At 36.2% G+C, this 22,417-nt stretch overlaps 1 protein-coding gene across 1 annotated transcript; it reads right to left on the minus strand.

Annotated features, from left to right (window-relative positions):
- Nucleotides 1-3,196: 3,196 nt before the first annotated feature.
- LOC127794791 (uncharacterized) lies at nt 3,197-15,463 on the minus strand. Its single transcript, XM_052326043.1, has 2 exons — nt 14,713-15,463; nt 3,197-3,312 (listed from the first exon to the last, which is right to left on the minus strand). Exons 1-2 carry the CDS (start codon nt 15,461-15,463, stop codon nt 3,197-3,199), a joined length of 867 nt encoding a protein of 288 aa, XP_052182003.1.
- Between the last annotated feature and the right edge of the window lie 6,954 nt (nt 15,464-22,417).

Here is a 22,417-nt window from a genome sequence, read left to right on the forward strand (position 1 = left end):
AATGGGCCACAAGACAATTTATAGTAGTTCAATGTCTTCACATACACCTACTCCACTCTCCCAAGGTCTAACCACCCTTAGGGTTCCATTAAATCAAAATCACCAAGGTTTTCACACTAGCTCACATTGAAAACTAGATACACACCTAGATTACAATGGGTTCTAAGCAACCACTACACCAAGGTTTTCTCTTTAGCTTACCTTAAAAACTAGATTTACCTAGATTTTAACAGATCTAGGAAACCTATATAATTCTCAATAATAATTTAAATGTTTACAAATAATTTGTCCAAGTTTTGACACAAATAAACAATTAAGAACAAATTATACAAGGCAATAATATTTAAATAAATAAATAAATTTATAACCTCAAATGGAGAAGTTCGGATTTATCGTAAAAGACTTAAAGAACTATTTTCCTCTTGCCTTGTGGCTCTTCGGTAGATGAACAATAAATTTTTGAGAGCCTTGAAATGCTTGAAAATTAGCTTGAGAGCTTTTGAAAGATTTGGATGTCCAATATGTGCAAATGGATACTCAAAACATGAGTTTGGGGGGTATTTATAAGCATTTTAGTTACTAAAGAAATGATTAATATGAAATTTGAAATTCAAAAAAAGTTTAAACTTTATCAAACAATAAGAAAACATGTCTCATCTATAATTCAAAATAAATTTATTTTTTGCATAAGTTTTTGAGACATAAATAATTAAAACAAGAAAACATGTCTAAAAGCAATCTCCTTTAATTTAAAATAAATTTACTTTTTGCATGAGTAAGAGAAAACATGTTTAAAACCAATTCTCTTTAATTCAAAATAAATTTACTTTTTGTATGAGAAAGAGAAAACATGTCTAAAAGCAATTCTCTTTTAATTCAAAATAAATATACTTTTTGCATAAGTAATAAAAACATTTATCAATGAATAAAAATTCAAACATAAACTTTTGAAACATAAATGATTAAAAGAATGAAACATGTTTAAAGATAATTCACCTTTAATTCAAAATAAATTTACTCTTTATAGCCACTTTTAATTCAAAATAAATTTATTTTTTTATATGAGAAAAAAATACATTTATATCATAAAAATATTTTTGTTAATCATCAAAACTTAATTAATATGAGCAAGTTGGCTCAACAGTACACACAAGAGGTGTACCATTATAAGAGTAAATGCAAAACAAGTTCAACCTCGGTGTCATCCCAAGTACAAAGAACGGATTTTCATGAAAGAACAGGAGATTGACATACCTTCATGATTAGAATAATGCCCTAGATGAATAACTATTGAATTTAAACAAAATTCCCTACTCGAAACTCAAATTCTGAGATCACATGATTTATAGAATCAAGATGGACCAAACGAGGTTGTAATGGAGTTATTAGGTTAATACAAGTTGCCAAAAAAAAAAAAAAGGTAAGGAGTTCAAAGGGTATGTCGAGAATTTTTTTTTTTTTTTTTACACTAATATCGAAACTGAACATTTTTTTTCAAGCATTTATTTTGAAATACTTGTGCTGAATCGCTAAGAGAACTTCTCTCACTCTCTCTCACTCACTCTCTCTTTTTGTTTTCTTTTCTTTCTTTTTTCTTTTTTTCTTCTTTTTCTTTCATTTTTTATCTTTTTTTCTTTAAATATGAAAATACTTAGATGGACTAATTCCCAAAGACACGCCAGGTTGGACAAAATTCATATGGTTATGGCTTAAACGAGGGTAACGATAGAAATTGTATTACAAATGACTCAAATGGGCTAGCAATGGAGGTTAATGTAAAGAAAGAAAAAGGTTAATAGGCCTATTAATGATATTATTCAGTCAACTAATTCAGAGTTTGTTGAAAGAAAAAGGTTTATATTTCTACAAAACGATATTATTCAGTCAACTAATTCAGAGTTTGAAACCGACCAAATTCATCCGCTATCATTCTAGACATTCAAAGCAAATTGAGGTTTTCAAGCCATTGAAAATATGAGATAAACAATAAAGCACATTTAGAGTAAGTGTTATTTCATTCAAAATTAAAGGTTATTAGGCTCAAATATTCACTTAGATAATAGTCTCCATTTTTATTAAGGGATCATGCAGTGCGTTAATCAACTAATTACCATTGCCTTTGATTTTATGACCGATAAACCAATTTATAATTATTGAACACCCGATACGTGCAAATCACTTATTCTAATCCCATACATCTACATTTTCAAATAAGAAATTAATACATTCATGATTCATACTGCAAATTCAATTGGCTATCAGTGTATAAACCAAAGAAATAGAACTAACTTCAATTAAAGCACATTAAATTCCCAATTCACTTTTCTCGGGTGCTAGTCAGATTAAATAATAGTCAGTTTTTGAAAAAAAAGAGATTAAATAATATAAATTATAAGGTGGGGATAAGAGCAATTGGTTTTTAGTGCCGTTGCTTGGGAGATTAAGGTTTGGAAACAATTATTTTCAGAACAGTTTGGTAATTTCGTTGTTGCTTTTATATATATATATATATATATATATAAGAAATAAAAAAAAAAGAGAAAACAAGAAAAAAAATTACATTGTATATGAGACTAAGATCAGGTAGAGTTCTAAAACAATATTTGCATATCATTTTGATTCTTTACCTACAAGATACTTATCATGATGAAAATGATCATTTGGAACCTGATTTGTCTAGACCTCTTAGGGATTATTTGTACCCTTCTAGGCAAACCACTTTTGATTTGCAACCAGACACTACGCATTTGTTATCCACTTACCATGAAATTGAGGTTTGGTGTGCTGTGTGTGAGACTTCAGCTCATTTGACAGATGACTACCCTATTTTAACGCCCTGCTTTTTCGAGCGTTAAATAATTTAGGAATTTTGGGAATATTTTTTTTTTGTAAACTCAATATAATTATTTCTCGACAATTCCGTTCTACCTTCCCAACATAACAAAATAAGAATCAATAAGTTAGGACAGGTAATCATCATAAATGCGCAAGCAATAATCGAAATCTGATATGGTACATAACCGAATTTGCTTTAATCATAATACAAGAATCTGTATCATCGTATCATCAAGTATTTAAATACATGGAGACTCATTTCTCGAAATAACAGCTAAGCACCTCAGATATAAACTAATGATGCCTAAAAAATACATCAAACCGTAATGATTATACATGATCATCAATATAATACAATCTTCTAGCCATGACTAAGAACATGTCCTGAATCCCCACGAAAGCGCATGTACCCAAACAACTCGCTGAACCCATCGGCCATGTCATCAATCATCTCCTTACCATAGCTGCAAATCTTAACTGAAACGTTTGAATGTTCTAAGTGCATAACCCAATTAGAAGATGAATCTTCTAGTGAGGGTTTAGAAATATGATACATGATGCATGATACAATAACCTGAACAATCATATGCCCTAGTATAACTTCCTTGGCTCACAAGTCTGACACAAAATCCTAGACAGAATCTTGACACATTCGACAAGATAATCCTAACGTTATTCCATCAATTGCCCATGAGGAATTATGGTTACACCATCGGGGCGACATCTCATTCTCATGCACAAATATCAATATACCAATAATATCGTGTCATGCAACATCATAACCTTCAATGCAATATGACAAAATGATCATAACATTCATAAATATCATGCATATATAAGCAATCATATCATAAATATAAATTCTTGGGATAAAACCACTCATATTTAGATGCAAATTCGAATTTTCTCGAAAAGCGCACATCACCTCAATTTGTGTGCCAACCTCGAAAATAATGAAAATCATCAAGATCCTTGTCCAAATTAATTCTTGACAAATTATTTCCAAGGAAAATCGCTAATATAATTTTTCTAGACTTTTTCTTATTTTTTCTCTATTTTTCTTCTATTTTTCATAGCCATCAATATCTCCAAAATTCAAAATAAATATCTAATCAAGTAATTTATTTAATTTTTCTTCATTAAAATTCATAAACTAAATACAAATTCAAAAATTCCTTTGCAAAAATCTCTACATTTTTTTTTCTAATTAAATTTCCTTTCAAAAATTCAAAATAAATATTTTCTCATGACATTTACCAAATACAAATTCACAAAAGTAAACTATTTATTTTTCCTGTATTTTTTGATATTTTTATGAAATTTTATACCTCTTATTTCTCTTTTTACTCTATTTTTCTTTATTTTTAGTATTTAAAAATAATAAAAATTACCTCTAGTCATCTTCTTCGGTGTCGGCACATTGGAAAATCAAAATGACTATACCAGAAGATATCCCACCTTGATTCGATCACCCTACCCAAATTTGAGCTTGAAACAACACCCGAAAGACCTCACTCCGAACAAATATCAGTCCGTTTCCAGTGAGATTCAATTTTTCTGGCAAATCTCCGATTACCCCTCAAATGAACTCCAAAATTCCTCAAACTTTCCAGAAATGATCCTCACCTCATGGGCAACAAAAGTCTTATGGTTTGGTGTCTCAATTTGTTCAAAAACAATGTCGATTTGAAGCTCAAATCTTGCAAACCTTCGGCCACTATATCCTCTATTTATAGCCAAATTCGAATCCCAAAACAACAGATCTCAAGCAACCTAAGGCCTCTGATGTCTCCCCTGGCCATATATCCATCCAAAATCCACCGAAATAACCCTCAAAAGCTTGATTAAAGTGGCCAATGTTTTGGCCACTTTCTGCTGAAATTTGGCCATTTCGGTTAATGCCAAGGCCGATTGTTAGCCTAGGCTCAACCCAAGAGCATCATAGCCTACTTTTCTCGAGTATTTTGCCACCGAATTTGGTGATGGGAGGTGGTGGAGAAAGCTTGGTCGGCCATGGCAGAATTGCTCTTTGTGTAATTTTGCAAAATTGCATTTTGACCCCAATTTCTTTCCACTTTGCATTTTTGGTCCTTTCATTGAAGCCCATGAGCTTCCCAATAGTGCTATTGCAACCTACAAGTTCTATATTTTTCATTGCATCCCTGAAAATTATGGAAAAACGTCATTTAGACCTCCCTCTGGCAATTTTAAAAAATTATACTTAGCCCCGAATCTTCGTTTTGGCCATAAACCTTTTTGTTTCTTCTTGAAACCGCTGAAGGGTTGTCCTACATACCGAATATGAACTCTCTCAAGGTTCCATTGACTTCTCGGAAGCTCCCTACAATAATTCGATTTTGCAGTCTAAATTACAGCTGTATTTTAGCTATACCAAAAATTATTCCTGATTCGATTTCTTTCGATGCCATAAATCATGCCTCGAAATACTCATCACTGCCATATCATTTTCCTTTAGCATCTTGACTCCAGGGCACTCCCTGCAGTCAATTCAGTCATTTAAACGGTAAGAAATTACCCTTATACCATCAATTTATCTGAAAATTCCCTTTTTGCCCCAAGATAAATTACTCTTGAGTCCTTTAGAATTTATTGGGTATTACATTCATCCCTCCTTAAAGAAATTTCGTCCTCAAAATTTGCATTTGACCGATCAAGTAATTAAGACAAAGCTCAGCTTATTACCTAAACACCTCGATCACATGACTGATTCCATTCTTAACAAACCTCTACTTTGTATTCCTTACAAAGCCTGCAAGTATATCATGTCATTTGTAGAATTTCCTTTTGTGGCTCTTTTACAGACAACCACACGTCTTCCAATATTTTAGGCACGCACATTTTACCCCAAAACTTTTGAGAATGCTATTTTGCATTTCAAAAGTCAGAACCCTTGGGTTGGCCACGATCATCAATCATAGACTAGTACACTTGTCAACCACACATGCCTTCCGTATCTCGTTCGCCAAATCCAGCTAAACAACCAGACTAGCGTTAAAAACAGACGATCCTTTCGGTACTATACTCATAGTCAGCAGGCCAACAAGCCTCCGACATCTGGCACTCATAGCTATCCACCTAGGTCATGCGTCAGGCACCTCTTTGCCATGCCCCGGGTGATATGAAGTAGTGAAGTCGTAGTCCTCTAGGAACTCCATCCACCGTCTCTACCTCTCATTTAGCTCCTTCTGCAAGAACCCATACCTCAGGTTCCTTGTGGTTTGTGAGCACATCAAATGTCCCATTATTTCGGTAGTGTCTTTATAACCTCAAGAGCACATACCCTGGCTGCCATCTCTAAGTCATACATCGGGTAGTTCTCTTCGTGCCTTGGTATAATCCACACGTAATCATTCGTTCATGTTGCACTATCACGCAACCCGATCCTTTGAGTTATCACAAACTCTCACTGAATCTGGCAGATCATTCTCATTAGACTTTTCTCACGAGTCCTATTATGGACATAACTATTTCGAAGTGTCCCAACAGCTTGCCAAAACATCTTAGCATCCTGATTAAAAAAAATTTCATCTTGAACCCTACGTCGCTCCATGTTTCGAAATATAGGGTCGAGACTATAAATACCTGAAAAGCCCCGAACTCAACTTTCACATGTCCGAAAATTTTTTTCTTCTTGCCAAAATCTCCGAAATAATAAAACATATTTTTTCATGAATTCTTTTTTCTTTTCATTTCATTTCTTTTTTTCTTTTTCTTTTTTCCTTTCTTTTTTCTTCCTTATTTCTTCTTCCTTCTTCTTATTTCTTATCCTTCTTCTTCTTCTTCTTCTTCTTCTTCTTCTTCTTCTTCTTCTTCTTCTTCCTTCATCTGCAACGCACATACCCTGCTCGCGAATAGCCACTCGCCGCCATTGTCTTTCAGCGCTGGCACCATCTCCGATGGTTGTCGCTGCCCCCTCTGCAACCTGCCTCCAGCGTCTGCTTCGCCATCGACCGCGAGCCACGGCGTGGCTTCCTCGCGCCCCATTCGTCGATCACCATCATCACCGGCCTAATCGGCTCTTGCGTCGGCCAGATCCGGCTATGCCGCAGCCATTACCTACTCCATCACGTAGCCTACCGACCACTGCCTGGCTTCCCCTAGCCGCCACAACGATTGTAGTTAACCCTGCCGCTGCTGCCAGATCCGAGTCGATTCGACCCAATCGGCCCGAACCGCTTTAGGTTTGATCCCTCCCTGATTCGACCCATTAGATCTGACACATATTTGATTTGCTTAGATTTAGCCAGATCCAAATCTATCATGCTAAGAGTCCGATCTCGTTGTAGGGCTTGCATAGTCTTAAATAGAGAATGCATTCCACAGTGCATCTTTGCTCCTTATTTTAGTCATGCGCTAAGTGCTTTTCATTTTGCTACCATCCATTATGTTTTTGGTGCTAGAAATGTCTTCGACCTCCTAGCCCAACTTTCGTTAGGTGACCGATTTACAACTGCCGATACACTCTTCATTGAAGCTCAAGCCTGGTTTCAAAATCCCGTCTATGGTTGTGTATCTCACATTTTTTTCCTTCAACAGCAGATTAGTGATCTGCAAGCTTATCGAGCTCTATTGCAGGATTCACTATTCGCACACTATTCTTCATATCCTCAACCTGATCCAAACCCAAACTGGAGTTCCGAACTTCCCATTATCCCAGAAAATGTCTAACTCCCTAGTTTCCCTAAGGCTGCTTCTCTACCTCACCCTGATGACACTAGTAGTAACCAGATGCCACTCCCAGATGACATCGATGAGTTGGGATTCGTCGTGTTTGGCAATCATCATCGTCATTGGACATTGGCATCATTATCAGTTCTATGGTTTGCCTTTTTCTTTTGAATAATTGTATGGCTTGATCTCCTATAACTGTTTTGAACATATGGAATGAATATTATGTTTTGGTACTTTTAACGTCTCATTCCCTTATTTTACCCTCGATTGCATATTGATCATAAAATATTTCAACCACTTGCAGCTGTTTAATATTTTATCAAATCGAGGTAAAAATATCAACTCTTAATTATCACCTGATAATTCATGTCCTCAATCAAGTTACACATAGCTAAGCATCCAAGCTATCATTAGCAAATTCATCATTAAGAAGTAATCCTGTTAAATCTTCCGAGAATATATCTTGGTATTTTCCATTTTTCTAACTGACCGTAAGTGCTTATACCTCATATCAATAGGCTCCTTATCTTCATAACTTGCTGACATCATTTTAATGATTGTCCAGCTATACATCTCTCAATTTCCCTACCAGGGCTACCTAGACTAACCGTCTAGCCATATGAGAGTTCCATTCTCCAAAATTGAAAATCTCGGATTTCTTAATCGATTTAGGTCTGCAGCTTCCCCTACTACGACCTGTCATTCTAGCACATATGCCATCACTTGATTCTCTCACTCACGCCAAAGATTTGCAAAATCTCCAAGACGATAATCCATAACTTTACTTTCAGCTAGAGTAAGTAGGTACTCACGTCACCTACGATACTCCAATCCTCGTTGGATTTCTTTTGAAAATTCTAAAGTTTCATCACGAATCCCTAGATCCTCAATCAGTTCTTTCAAGAAATTCCTCAAGAGTCTCAAACCGATTTATCTTCGAAAATCCCAAATCAGATTAAAATATCTGGTTCCAATCCTCTTCCGTGAACTCGATTTCCTTGCAATTATGGCTCTCAATCCACCATTTATCATGATGCTTTCGGGTTCTCTTCGTCAGGGTCAACCACCAACAACTTTACCTGATTCCATAAATCCATCTGACACACTAAACCGTAGTCACAACCTTTGTTGACTCGGTCTCCTTATCATTCCTTTTTCGATCGATACGACCTATCAATCAATTTTTTCCTTTTCGACACTCAAATTCTACCTTGAGTCGAGACTGTCATCTCACAACTCATCGTCAAGGTTTTAGACTAGCCATGCTCAACTACCTGAAATCTCTTTTACCGAGAATCCACTGACTCTCCCATTTTGTTCTTCAGATCCAGTTGACTATCAGCACACGACCATTAAATTAGTTCTTCCTAGGCATTACACTTACTGTCAGCCAGCACACAAGCTGTCATTATCACCCCGATCACATAGTAGGCTTACTTCTACATCATACGTTGACCCTCACACGTGTACGCTCTCGATGAAAATTGCACAGTCTCGTCGTAGTCCTTCAAGAACTATCATTCGTTGTCGCTGCCACAAGTCTAACTTCTTCTGCAAGAACATTCATTCTAGGCCCTCATCTCGGCCGGTGATTTCCTCACCTCATAAGTAGCACCTAACCAGCTTAAGAGCATGCATCTATCATGTCCATCTCATACGTCGGGTAGTTTTTCCTTTGCAACCCAATTCTTTCTTTGAGGCAATTGCAAACTCGACCATCTCATGATCTCACTTAACATTGTCATACTAGACACCGAGGTATTCTATCCCTCGAGTCTTGCACTCCCTCACTCCAAGATAACCTGTGAACCTTGATACAATTCTTTAAATATGACGCTCAGTCCATATTCAATCCGTCTCATTTTAGGTTGATTCCCTAGGCTTCCGACCTCTTTCAACCTCAGCTAGTGGCGTACCTCGCATCTGAGACCATTAAGACTTTAGACCCCCTACAAGATACAGACCCTATTGGGTTGTCCTAGATCTTCAGCATCTGATTGTCTCCTTGGCAGTTCACTAAGCAACTCAGACCCTAGGTCCCAGACCTATACCGCGAGACAGCTTACAAGCTTCTCTGGCGCGTTAACCACAACCTCATTACAAGTCTTCTGCCTTAGTCCCTAGATCCAGATCTGTCACTGTGAACACCTAACTAGTAGTACCGTCACGCTGCTAGGGTTTCCTATCTCGTCTCTGCAAGTCTCATCGGTTGCACCACTGTCGCCTCATCAATTGACGGAACTCATGCCATCACCTGGCCATCTTTGGTCTCTCGTTTGATCCAATCTGTTGGATCCCCGATCTACACATCTTATTTCGAGATCATAAATAATCCTCGAAAATCCTTATCATTCGTTCTTAACTCATCAGCTAGGCCCTGACACATCAGAATAATCTTGCACTAGCTTCCATCGGTCTTACACTATTCATCGAGAATAGTAGCCGTATACTGGAATAGTGTATGTACGTGAATAGTACATCAGGTAAGTTCCCAGGAAAGAGAGGTGAGTCACAAACGGACACACTTAAATACCAAGTCTTTCCTTAATCAGAACTTTCCTAGACCCCACTACGCCACACTTAATTCCAATAACTTTTAAGACTTTAACCGACAATCCCCAATTTAAGTAGGGATTTCATTATACGAACCATTAGTCTCTTTTCCCTAAACCTCCACTTGGGGTTTCTACTAATTGGCTCTAACTGTATCTGATACCCTTAAGTCTCCAAGTTGTTCTTCCCTAAATATCTAAATAGGGTTAAGCTCTCGTACCAACTATAATGCCCCACTTTTTTGAGCGTTAAATAACTTAGGAATTTCGGGAATATTTTTTTTTTCGTAAACTCAATATAATCATTTCCCGAAAATCCCGTTCTACCTTCCCAACATATCAAAATAAAAATCAATAAGTTAAGACAGGTAATCATCATAAATGCGAAGCAATAATCGAAATCTGATATGGTACATAACCGAATTTGCTTTAATCATAACACAAGAATCTGTACCATCGTATCATCAAGTACTTAAATACATGGAGAATCATTTCTCAAAATAACAGCTACTCACCTCAGATACAAACTAATGATGCCAAAAATACATCAAACCGTAACAATTATACATTATCACATCGATTTGTGTGCCAATCTCGAAAATAACAAAAATCATCAAGATCCTTGGCCAAATCACTTCTTGACCAATTATTTCCAAGAAAAATTGATAATCTAATTTTTCTAGACTTTTTCTTATTTTTCGTCTATTTTTTCTATTTTTCTTTTATTTTTCATAGTAATCATTTTCTCCAAAATAAGTAATTTATTGAATTTTTATTCATTAAAATTCATAAAATAACATTTCAAATCTCCAAAAATTTTCTGAGAATTTTCAAAAATCTCTACCTTTTTTTTCTAATAAAATGTCCTTTCAAAAATTCAAAATAATTATTTTCTCATGAAATTTACCAAATACAAATTCACAAAGTAAACTATTAATTTTTCCTATATTTTTGGATATTTTTCTAGAATTTTATACCTTTTATTTCTATTTTTACTCTATTTTTATTTATTTTCAGTATTTAAAAATAATAAAAATTACCTCCAGTCATCTTCTCCGGCGCCGGCACATCAGAAAATCAAACTAACTATACCAGAAGATAGTCTACCTTGAGTCGATCACCCTATCCAAATTTGAGCTTGAAACAACACCCGAAAGACTTCCATTCGAGCAAATATCAGTCCGTTTCTGGCGAGATTCGATTTTTCTGGTGAATCTCCGATCACCCCTCAAATGAACTCCAAAATTCCTCAAACTTTCGAAAAATGATCCCCACCTCATGTTTAACAAAAGACCTATGATTTGGTGCTTCAATTTGTTCGAAAACAAGGTCGATTTGAAGCTCAAATCTTGCAAAACCTTCGGCCACTATATCCTCTATTTATAGCCAAATTCGAACCCCAAAACGACGGATCTCGAGAAACCCAAGGCCTCTGATGTCTCCCATTTCCATATATCAGTCCAAAATCGTCTGAAATAGCCCTCAAAACCTTGATTAAAAGGGCCAATTTTCTGGCCACTTTCGGTTGAAATTTGGCCATTTCGATTAATGCCAAGGCCGATTGTTGGACTAGGCTCAACCCAAGAGCATCCTAGGCTACTTTTCTCGAATATTTTTCCACTGAATTCGGTGATGGGAGGTGGTGGAGAAAGCTTGGTCGGCCATGGCAGAATTGCTCTTCGTGCAATTTTGTAAAATTTCATTTTGACCCCAACTTCTTTCCACTTTGCACTTTTGGTCTTTTCCTTGAAGCCCCTGAGCTTCCCAATAGTGATATTGCAACCTAAAAGTTCTATATTTTTCATTGCATCCCTGAAAATTATGGAAAAAGTCATTTCGACCTCCCTCTAGCAATTTTAAAAAATTGCACTTAGCCCCGAATCTTCGTTTTGGTCATAAACCTTTTTGTTTCTTCCTAAAATGAAATAGCTGAAGGGTTGTCCTACATGCCGAATATGAACCCCCTCAAGGTTCCGTTAACTTCTCGGAAGCCCTCTATGATAATTCGATTTTGCAACCTAAATTGCAGCTGCATTTTAGCTGTACAAAAAATTGTTCCTGATTCGATTTCTTTCGATACCATAAATCATGCCTCGAAATACTCATCACTGCCATATTATTTTCTTTTGGAATCTCGACTCCAGGGCACTCCTTGCAGTCAATTCAGTCATTTATACGGTAAGAAATTACCCTTAAACCATCAATTTATCTGGAATTCCCTTTTTGCCCCAAGATAAATTACTCTTGAGTCCTTTAGAATTTCTCAGGTATTACACCTATAATACCTACTTTTAAGGAGGTATTGTATGGCCAGTCCAGTAACACACACACACAAAACTATGAGGGAATGTATTACCAGAACCATGAGAAAAACTACTATTCAGACTTTGATGCATATCACCCTAATTCACACTTTCATCCAAATTTCTCATGGGAGAATGATTTTGTAGCCCAACCATGGGAGCCTTTCCTTTCCCAGCCTCAATCATTTCAAATGAATGAAGGGTTTACATTTAACGCATACCAACCCTCTCAGGGGAGTTCTTTAGAAGATACCTTCAATCTATTCATGCTAGGCCAAATAGAAATTTCTGCACAAATGTCCAAATGTCAAGAACAAACCATTAGAGTTACAAAGGACATTAGGAACTAATTGACACAACTAACCCAGACTTTGAGCATGCTAGAGCTTGTCCATCCCAACTCACTCCAGATCCCATTAATAAAACCCATCATCAAAAGTGAAAGTCAGGATCAGGACATAGGAGTGACTATCTTAAGGAGTGGAGAAATAAATGAGAAACTTGATGCCCCTAGGACAGTACACCCTATGGTGCAAGAAGAGAGAGTGGTTGATCACAGTGAGCTAGATGTCAATGAAGCCTTGGAGGAAGAAAAAGAACAAAAGAGAAAAAGAGAGGAAAAAGACAAAAATGTCATGGAAGAAACCCAATTTAAGCCTAAACCTCTTTTTCCTTAAAGATCTACCACCACACAAAAGGATCAACAAAATGCAGACCAGTATGAGGTGTTCCCACTAGCTGAAATAATACAAACACCCTCAATTGTTGAATTTCTCAATGATTTGTGCACTGTAAAAAGGAAAATTCATGAGTATGAGAAGGCATTTATGACAAAACAGTTCAATTCCATCCTTCCATCAAAAACTTTCCCAAGAGTGAGCATTAAATGAAGCCTACTATGAGAAGAAAATGAATAAATGGATCTTTCAGATCCAAACATGGGAAGAAAACAATAATAATTTAAAAAAAATATTCTTGTTCACTTTGGCTGATGTTCTTTCAATTATTATTACTTATATGTTTTGTAGTTAATGTTTCTTTTTAGTTCAATTTCAACAGTTCACAGTAAGCATAAGGAATCAGTCCTACATTGAAGACTGCTAGGTATTTTTATCCTCTTTCGTTTCATTAGTGCTTAAAGGTAATATGTAAATCAAGTTGGGGGAGAGGGTACAATTTTGTGAGGAACTAATTCATGTTTACCTATGAACATGCTTGATTCTGTTTTGGTTTTGTTTGATTGTGTGGTCATGTCGCTTAAAAAAAAAAAAAATTGCTATCCCCACGCATTAGCTTTCGATGCTGGATATATTAAATTGAATTCACAACCTACACATAACTATCTTGATTTCATGTTTGAAAATAGAACTATATGAGTTGAGAATAAGGATTTTGCATGCATTGGATGTTCCATTTGTCTATGTGGCATGAAATCAAAAGAGATTGTGATTAATTAATTGGTGCATTACATGAATTCTCAATAAAGGTGGAGACTATTGACTATTGTGAGCACTTGAGCCTATTGTCGTTGATTATGAGTGAATGAAAATTTACTCTGAATATGCTTTTATTTGCTTTGAGTTTTCTTCCAATAGCTTCATACACTACATTGCTTTGAATGCTAAACACGACAATAAAAGAATTCTAGTCAAGTTTCCTATTTTGAATGTTATGCTTGAGTAGATTTGTCTTATAGGAGATGAAAGTGGGATTATTTTCTTGATAATTGAGCCTTAAACCTAATTTATTTTCCTAAAACTTCATCTTTTGTTAAGCCATTTTGAGACTATATAGAAAATAAATTTCTTTGGTAACCATTGCTTTACATGTCACCCCTCTTAAATCATGTCCTTACCTTTTAGGTGTGTTGTGAACCCTCTTATTATCTAGGGTACTATTATTGATATTGTTATTATTCTTAGTTAGAAAAAAAAAAAGGGGAGAAGAAGAAAAAATCAAATTAATAGAAAAAAAAAGTTGCTTCTTTCTCCAGTAAAATATTGGAAGAATTTTGTCCTCGGTTGCTTATTGAAAAAAATAAAACAAAATTTATACTTAGAGATATCAAGTAGGAGGAAGTACCCAAATAAGGGTCACAAGACACTCTTTGACTCCCTAATCTCTTTTCTTTCGTAACCATTCTATCACCCTCAGCCCCATTACAACCGTGTTATGATCTCACTTAATCCTTAGGCAGGTTGACACTCAAGCCTAGAAGTTAGAAGAATAAATTTTGATTCGAATTTGGACATTAATCATGAAAGCATTTCTGATCATGAAGCTATGTCAAAATCCCTTATGTCTTTTTTGCCTACATTTGAAGCACTTGCCTTTGGGCTTGGCATCGGCCTGACTAGCTCCGGGCGTTCTGGGCTTGCCCCCTGCTTTGTTCTGACCCTTCTTCTTCTTGAAGTTCTTGGCTTTAGGGCCAACTCTAGGAGAAGATGTAGAATGAATAGCTAGAGCCTTCGAGGTAGGCTTCATGATCTTCTCTGCCGCCTGGAGCTCTTTCATGAGCTCTACTAGATTCATCTCTAACTTATTCATGTTATAGTTCAATTTGAACTGCGAGTATGAATCTGGCAAAGTCTCCAAGACCATGTCTACCTGACTCTCAGCATCTATCGTCGCTCCCAAGACCTCAGCTTCCTCGAAGTAAGCAATCATCTTGAGCATGTGCTCTCGAACTGATGCCTCCTCAGCCATCCTGGTAGTCATAATCGCCTTAAGAGCTTCCTGCCTCGCGGGCCGGCTCTTATCAGCGAACATGGTGCGCAACGACAGATCAATATCATAAGCAGTGGGCGTATGCTCATGCTTCGATTGAAGCACATCGGACATGGAAGCCAACATGTAGCATCGTGCCATCTCGTCAGCATTCTTCCATTCTGCCTCTGCCTGGCGCTCCTCGTCAGTGGAGTCTCTCCCAATTACAGGACAGGGGTCAGTCAGAACATACTTGTACCCTTCAGCTGTGAGTACTATGTTCAACTTCCTCTTCCAGTCAACATAATTACCCCCATCCAGCTTAGAATCCTTGAGGATCATAGCAAGGGGACTGAAAGAACCTCCACCTGACATTCCTGTACAATTTATGGAAAAATAAGACGTTTAGACAAGGCACATATAAAACAAATATTTTGCACATAAGCTCATATTATGTCTTGAAAATAGATTTCCCTTAAACTATTATCAATAATATGTCATTTGGCTCTTAGAAGAACTAACAGAGCTCCGATAGGGAGGTTGATAATTCTCTAAGTTAAGTGTATAACCACCACAAACTAAACTTCCTGAATAGGAAATGATCTAGAGAATAATTCCATCGATAGGGCGGCCACTATCTCACATTCCCTATGGATAATCTTGCATTATTACCTCCAACGATAGGCCGGCCGATAACAACACATATCCTAGGTTTTAGTTATACCTTTACCATTAGATCTAGATCCTTATGGAATACCCATCCTATAGGGGGTCATGCTCAGAATGACACGAGGGTATCCACGATCTCTAATTAAAGTGTGGAAGAAGCCATGGGGTCGTTGGAACCCCTCTCCCACTTAATCTTTTAAAATAAGGGTTTTGATTAAAAACGTTTTTCTTTTGGATTCCATTAATATTTAGAAAAATATCTAAACTTGAAACACTCTCTAATCCAAGGATAAAAAAAAACTTTGAGAGAGTAAACCATAAGTTAATTTTTCTTTTGATTAATTAACCCAAATTTAAACCTCATGATGAAATATCTAAGTCTACGTTTACTTTCTATACCAAGGGATAAATCCTTTGAGAAGGTAAACCTGTAAACTAATTTCATCATTTGGTTTAATAAAACGTTTTCATGAATTAACTCCACATATGATCACAGTTGAAAAAGCACAATAAACGAGTTACATGCTTTTCTATTCATTATTCCTAAGTGACCATATAATTGATTAAACATCACATCAAATAAATATTAAATGTGGTCTTGTTTAATCCTAAGGTGGTTCCATCCTTTTACTAATTATTTTCATGCAACATATCACAAAGATAATCTAATTGCAAATAATTTAACCTCCAAGAATGGTTTTCAAATAAAACACCTAGCTGCTAACTATGGGGTTGAGGCGGGCGAAGCCCGCCGCAGGCACGGCGGTCCATGCAGGACTGCCCGATCATCTCACCAAAACTGCATCATCCAAAAGAAAACCCTAGGTCGATCGCTTCAGCCGCCGCACTGTTCCATGGACCATCCAAAGAAAACTGCAATGGCTGATTTCTCGTGATGGTCGATTCTAGCCCTTAGCCGAAGCTAGATCTGGCCGATTCTTCCATCACGTTCAGCCTGTGCAAGCGATGGCTCAGCCTGTGCAAGGGATGGCTGAACGCTGGCTTTCTGAAACTGCAATCTATTCCAAAACAGCGCGCCCAATCCGGCCGAAAACGCAAACTTTCTGTTCCAAAACAGCGCTGCCCGATCCGTCTGCATCTTGTTTTCTTTGAACGATCATTATTACAGAAAAATGAAACCAATGAAATCAACCATCAAAAACTGGTTGTACATCCGCCTATACCCCAACCGCGAGGTTTACATCGAATCTATTTGAATAAACACAACAGATTACAACGTCCTATACCTCCACTCATGAGGTTTACAAGGCATCTAAAACCATTCTTGGAGGGATCCATAAACGCAGAAAAACAGCATTTAAACAGTAAAAGGAACCACCATTTTTTCTGATTTTAATCCTAGGCATGCTCCTAGATTCAAACCAACAAAACCGTGGCTCTGATACCACTTGAAGGATCATAACGAGGATACATAGCATGCAACAGAAGCGTTTTTTAAATAAAAACTTTCCTCGTATTGATTAGAATCTAGGAAACTTACTTTTCCTACGGATTACCGGACGGAATGAAGCGACAGGCGGAGGATGGGCGGGAGCTTCTTCTCGTGGTGGAGACGACGGCTGTCCGGCAATCCCTCGGCTCGTTCGCATCAGAACTTGAAGGCTCTCTTTCGATCTTCCGAAGTATGACTCGAACTCGTGGCCTCTCTTTCGGTGAAGAAGAGTAAAAAATCGACTTAGATGAAAAACAACCAAGGAGAGAATATATAGCGAGAACCCTAGGGTTAAAACCCTAGTGGGCCAAACCCTAATGGGCCAAGTCCATTTAATTAATTTTCTAATTGGGTTAGCCCAATTAATTAATTAAAAACTAATGAACTATTATTTTATTCTAGCCCAATTAATTATGGACCATTCTGAATAAAATAATTCTCTCTCAATGTAATTCACCCAACAAGCCAAATGTATTAGATAATACATGAGTTATATCGAGCTACCCCGGGGACCAAAAGACAAATTATTCACGGCTACTAAAATGACCAAAATATCCCTGCTACCTAGTAGCTATATTTTGTCATTCTAAGTGTTCCAACTATCACCATATGGTAACACTAACCCCACGCATAATTTTGCATATGCCATGTCTTTGACCTACTAGTGTAATGACGAAAATACCCCTCTGCGTAACACCCATCATTTAGAAAGGAATAATGTACTAACACCTCTCTAAATGATTTCTACCATCCTTAGATCACTAGTCCAATAATCCGTGACTACTCGAATGTACTTGCTTATCACTGGGAGCTACCTAGAAGCACACACTCTTAAGTCACGTTCCCAGGGCCCTGGATTATTTGATTATTCTTGGACAATCACAAGGGGGTGAATCACAGAAACTATCTTGTATTAGTCTGTCTTAACTAATTAGAAACCATACTCCCAACTCAAAAGGATATTGATCTTTGATAGACCTCACCTACAATGAATCTAAGAATATAGCTCTAGGTTCACTAGACCACCAACCAAAACTCAAGTATTAGAGTACTCGTCCACGTAGTAGCAGTGATAGACTAGCTCCATGATGATTAGTACTTTGTCATTAGCTTCTATCACAGGTCCACTCTACTCATTCCAAATGCGCTTGTACAATTAGAGTAAACGGACTGTTTACTGGCTAAGGCAAGCCATCCTCCATTAGGATCTATTGTACAATGATCTTATCATGATAGAATGCCCAGTTCTATCAAAAGATCAAGAGTAATATTTTCTTGCTTATTAAGTACCCATGATTCATGCCTAACTGTGAAGAACGACCCATCACATGAATCACTTACTTAATAGCATGGACACTTTTTTAACAATTAAATGCAAATATTATATGTTCCATAAACTGAATAAAAGAAACATCATTACCATAAATTAAACAAAACGTGTCTTTAGGGCATACATTTAATTGTTATGGGACTAGCAATGTTTAAGTTGGGGAGTATGATTAACGGTCAATTTTGTAAAATTTTGTTATAATTATACCTCTCTTTTGATTTTAAAATTGGTTTAATTGAATATTTATGGGTAATTTATAATTATATGCAGGAAAATAAAATTTAAATAGAAATTAGGGATGAATTGAAAATTTTAGAAAAAAAGAATATTTCTCTTTAATTTTTGATAAAAGAAATTAAATTAAAAAAATCTATAATATATATAATATTATAATATATATATATATAAATATAATACATATATATGTATAGTCAAGTTGCCATGCTATATAAATATATATATTATGATACAATTGCATGCGTAATACATATATATGATATATATATAATATATTAACAACATGTTCACTCATTGCAGGAGCGTCAAGCATGGAGGCTCAAGCTTAATTTAAAGACAAAATTGGAAGCCCGTAATTAGAAGGCCCAGCGCATGATCATTTAAAAGCCCAGCCGGATGCCTCATTTCCGATCTGAATAAGGGGGCTGGTGCGGTGAAGAACACTGCGAGCGCACTGTGAGAGAGACGAGCGCACAGAAAGCTGGGAGAAGAAGCTTCGCACAGTGAAAGAACGGACAGCAGCTGGGATTTAACGAAACAGAGAAGAGGGAGCTGGGAATGGATTTCTTGGACAGCAACGTCGCACAGCAAGGCTGGGATTTCACGGTAAGCAGTGCACTGGAGTGAGAACAGTGCGCTGGGGTTTGACGCACATAACTTCTTTCAATCTCTGTTTGTTTAATTGATGTTCTTTCATTTTCTTTATTATTTTCTGTCTTGATTACTGTTTTTATTTAACTTTAGCAACCTTTAAATTTGAGAGGGCTTTAATTTTATCTTTACATTGATGCATTTTAATTTACTAGCAATTTAAATACTGCCATTAATTTTTGCAATTAAATTTAGTTTCAGCAACTTTAATTTTCTGTAATTTAATTTCTGTTATTTAAATTTTACAATTTAATTTTCTATATTTAATATTGAAGATGTGTGGTTAAAATAAGACTTGGGCAAGGCAAATATAGTGTCCAATGCCCTTGATTTTTCAAATAAAGCTGAACTTCAATTGTCGTAATATTAGTCTGAATTGAATTAAGTTATGCTTGTATGTATATTCTTTGGTTTTGGATTAGTAGCTAACTTAGAATCTTCATGTCATATATGAAGGTTACTTAACCTAAAAACGCTATCACACCCAAACATAAATGAGATGATATTTTGTCTATTAGTGTTCACCCGTGTATTGCACGGAAGATGTAATCACAATAAATTTAAAAATTAAATTTTAATTAATATTAAAAAATTCATATATTAGTCTTGAAAATATAATATCTTAAATCTTAATTAGTATTGAAAAACCCATGCATTACGCTTGCATTAAATTAATGGTAGTGATTGATTAATAATTATTAAGGTAAAATTATTTATTATAATATATATATTTATTTATAAATTATAAATATAAATTAAAACTCCTAAATGTGAGAAAGTATGGATTTTTCAATGCTAATTAAAAATTTACTCAAAATTTTTAATTTCTAATCTTTAAATTTAATTTTTGTAGTGATAACAAAATTTTAAAAATATGAATTTTGACTTATTTTTCTTTCACTATTTATTATTTTTCTTCCATAGTCTTGCAAATGTGATATGTTAAATCTTAATTAACATTGAAAAATTTATACATTAATATTTATTTTTTAATAATTGAGAAATTAATCAAAAATAATATTATAAATTTTTTATTAATGACATTTATAAAAAAATATTTATTTTTAATTCATTGAGAAATTATATATCTATACACGGCATAATTAATAATTTAAATTATCTATTCAAATTTTTTATTAATAATATTTATTTAATTGATAATGAAAAATTCCAAAATACTTTATAAGAGACATCCAATAACTTTGGAATAATAAGTACTAAATATAAATTATTTTTATTTTATTTAAATGAACAATTTTCTATAACTTAATTAACAGTTTAAGTTATCTATTCATATTCTTTAAAAATAATATTTATTTTTGATTGATTGAGGGATTAATTGAGAAATTAATCAAAAATAATATTATAAATATTTTTAATTAATTGATAAGAAGATTAATTGAGTTTAAATTTAAGTTATAAATAAATATTATAAATGGTATTGAAAACAGTTGTTGCCAAAATACAACAATTAAAATTTGTGATGTGTGGGGTTTACTCGAGCTTGATGTCGGGTGAATTTGGGTTGCCGTTAGAGATGCTGTCACGAGGGAGTTTGCTGTTAGGATGCTCGCCACAAGGATTCGTCTGAAGTTTTCGCCGCCACTAGCCTTTGCCACAAGCTCTTGCCACAAGCTCTTGCCACAAGCTCTTGCCACTAGTCTTTGCCACAAGCTCTTGCCACTAGCCTTTGCCACAAGCCTCGTCGCTAGGTTTTACCTTCGCCGCTAGGTTCGCCGCAAGACCTTACCACAAGCTCTTGCCACAAGCTCTTGCCACTAGCCTTCGCCACAAGCTCTTGCCACTAGCCTTTGTCACAAGCTCTTGCCACTAGCCTTTTGCCACAAGCCCTTGCCACAAGCTCTTGCCACTAGCCTTTGCCACAAGCTCTTGCCATTAGCCTTTGCCACAAGCCTCGCCGCTAAGTTTTACCTTCGCCGCAAAACCTTACCTTCGCCGCTAGGTTCGCCGCAAGGATTTGACCCTGTTGATGCTCAAAAAATATGTTAGAGGGCTTGCGAGAATCTTTCCCGCGAAGACCCTCCGATGCCAAAGTCAGTCTCGAATCCCAATGACTATTCACGAAAATAGTAAAAGTGTATTCAAAGTGACCAGTTTTACCGAAGTTAGAAGCCCCCATTAATGTCCTGTAGCTAGGTATTTATAGGGCACGGATCTCAAGGGTGTCTGGTGTCGACACCTGGCGTTTTCTCAGTGGGTTAAAGCCAAAGAAAATGGGAGGGTTGCTAGGATGTAGCTGCGGGCAGCTGAGCCTCGCGGCAAGGGCTGCCGCGAGGCAGCTTGTGCCTCGCGGTAGACAATTGCCTTGCAGCAAATGCTGCTGCAAGGCAATTGTGCCTCGCGGCACATTTGCCGCAAGGCAATTGTGTCTCGCTGCAGAGTGCCGCGAGGCAATTGGGCCTTGCGGCTGAGTGCCGCAAGGCGGCTCGCGGCTGCATGCTGCGAGCCTCTCTCTCACGGCTGCATGCCGCGAGGCCTCTTCTCGCAGGCCACGCGGCCGCGAGCCTCGCGGCTAGCAGCCAATCGACTGCGCCTCATGGCATGGTGCCGCGAGGTGGGCCCTTGTGGCCAGACTCGCGGCTCTCTTGCCGCGAGTCTTTTACTGGTGGAGCTGGCCCTTGCGGCCAGCCCTTGGCCATTATATATATATAATATACATTATATTATATATATAATATATATATTTTATTATTTTCATTTTTATTTTTCCCTCAAAATTGATGGCACAACAAAAACCCATGTTTAATTTTTTACTTTAATTATTAATTATTACTATCTTTAATTTAATGTAAGTTTTAAAGGTAAAAAATACTTTTACAGACGACTGGAGGAAAAAAATGCTTAGCAAACTATTTAATAACTAAATATTTATATACACATAATAATGCATTGAAAAATCCATGTTTAGAAGTTAACTAACTAAATATTTAAATGGGTGGATAAATAATATACATATTATAAATGATTT

The sequence above is a fragment of the Diospyros lotus genome, chromosome 2, assembly GCF_014633365.1.
Source record: "Diospyros lotus cultivar Yz01 chromosome 2, ASM1463336v1, whole genome shotgun sequence".
Taxonomy (NCBI): Eukaryota; Viridiplantae; Streptophyta; class Magnoliopsida; order Ericales; family Ebenaceae; genus Diospyros; species Diospyros lotus.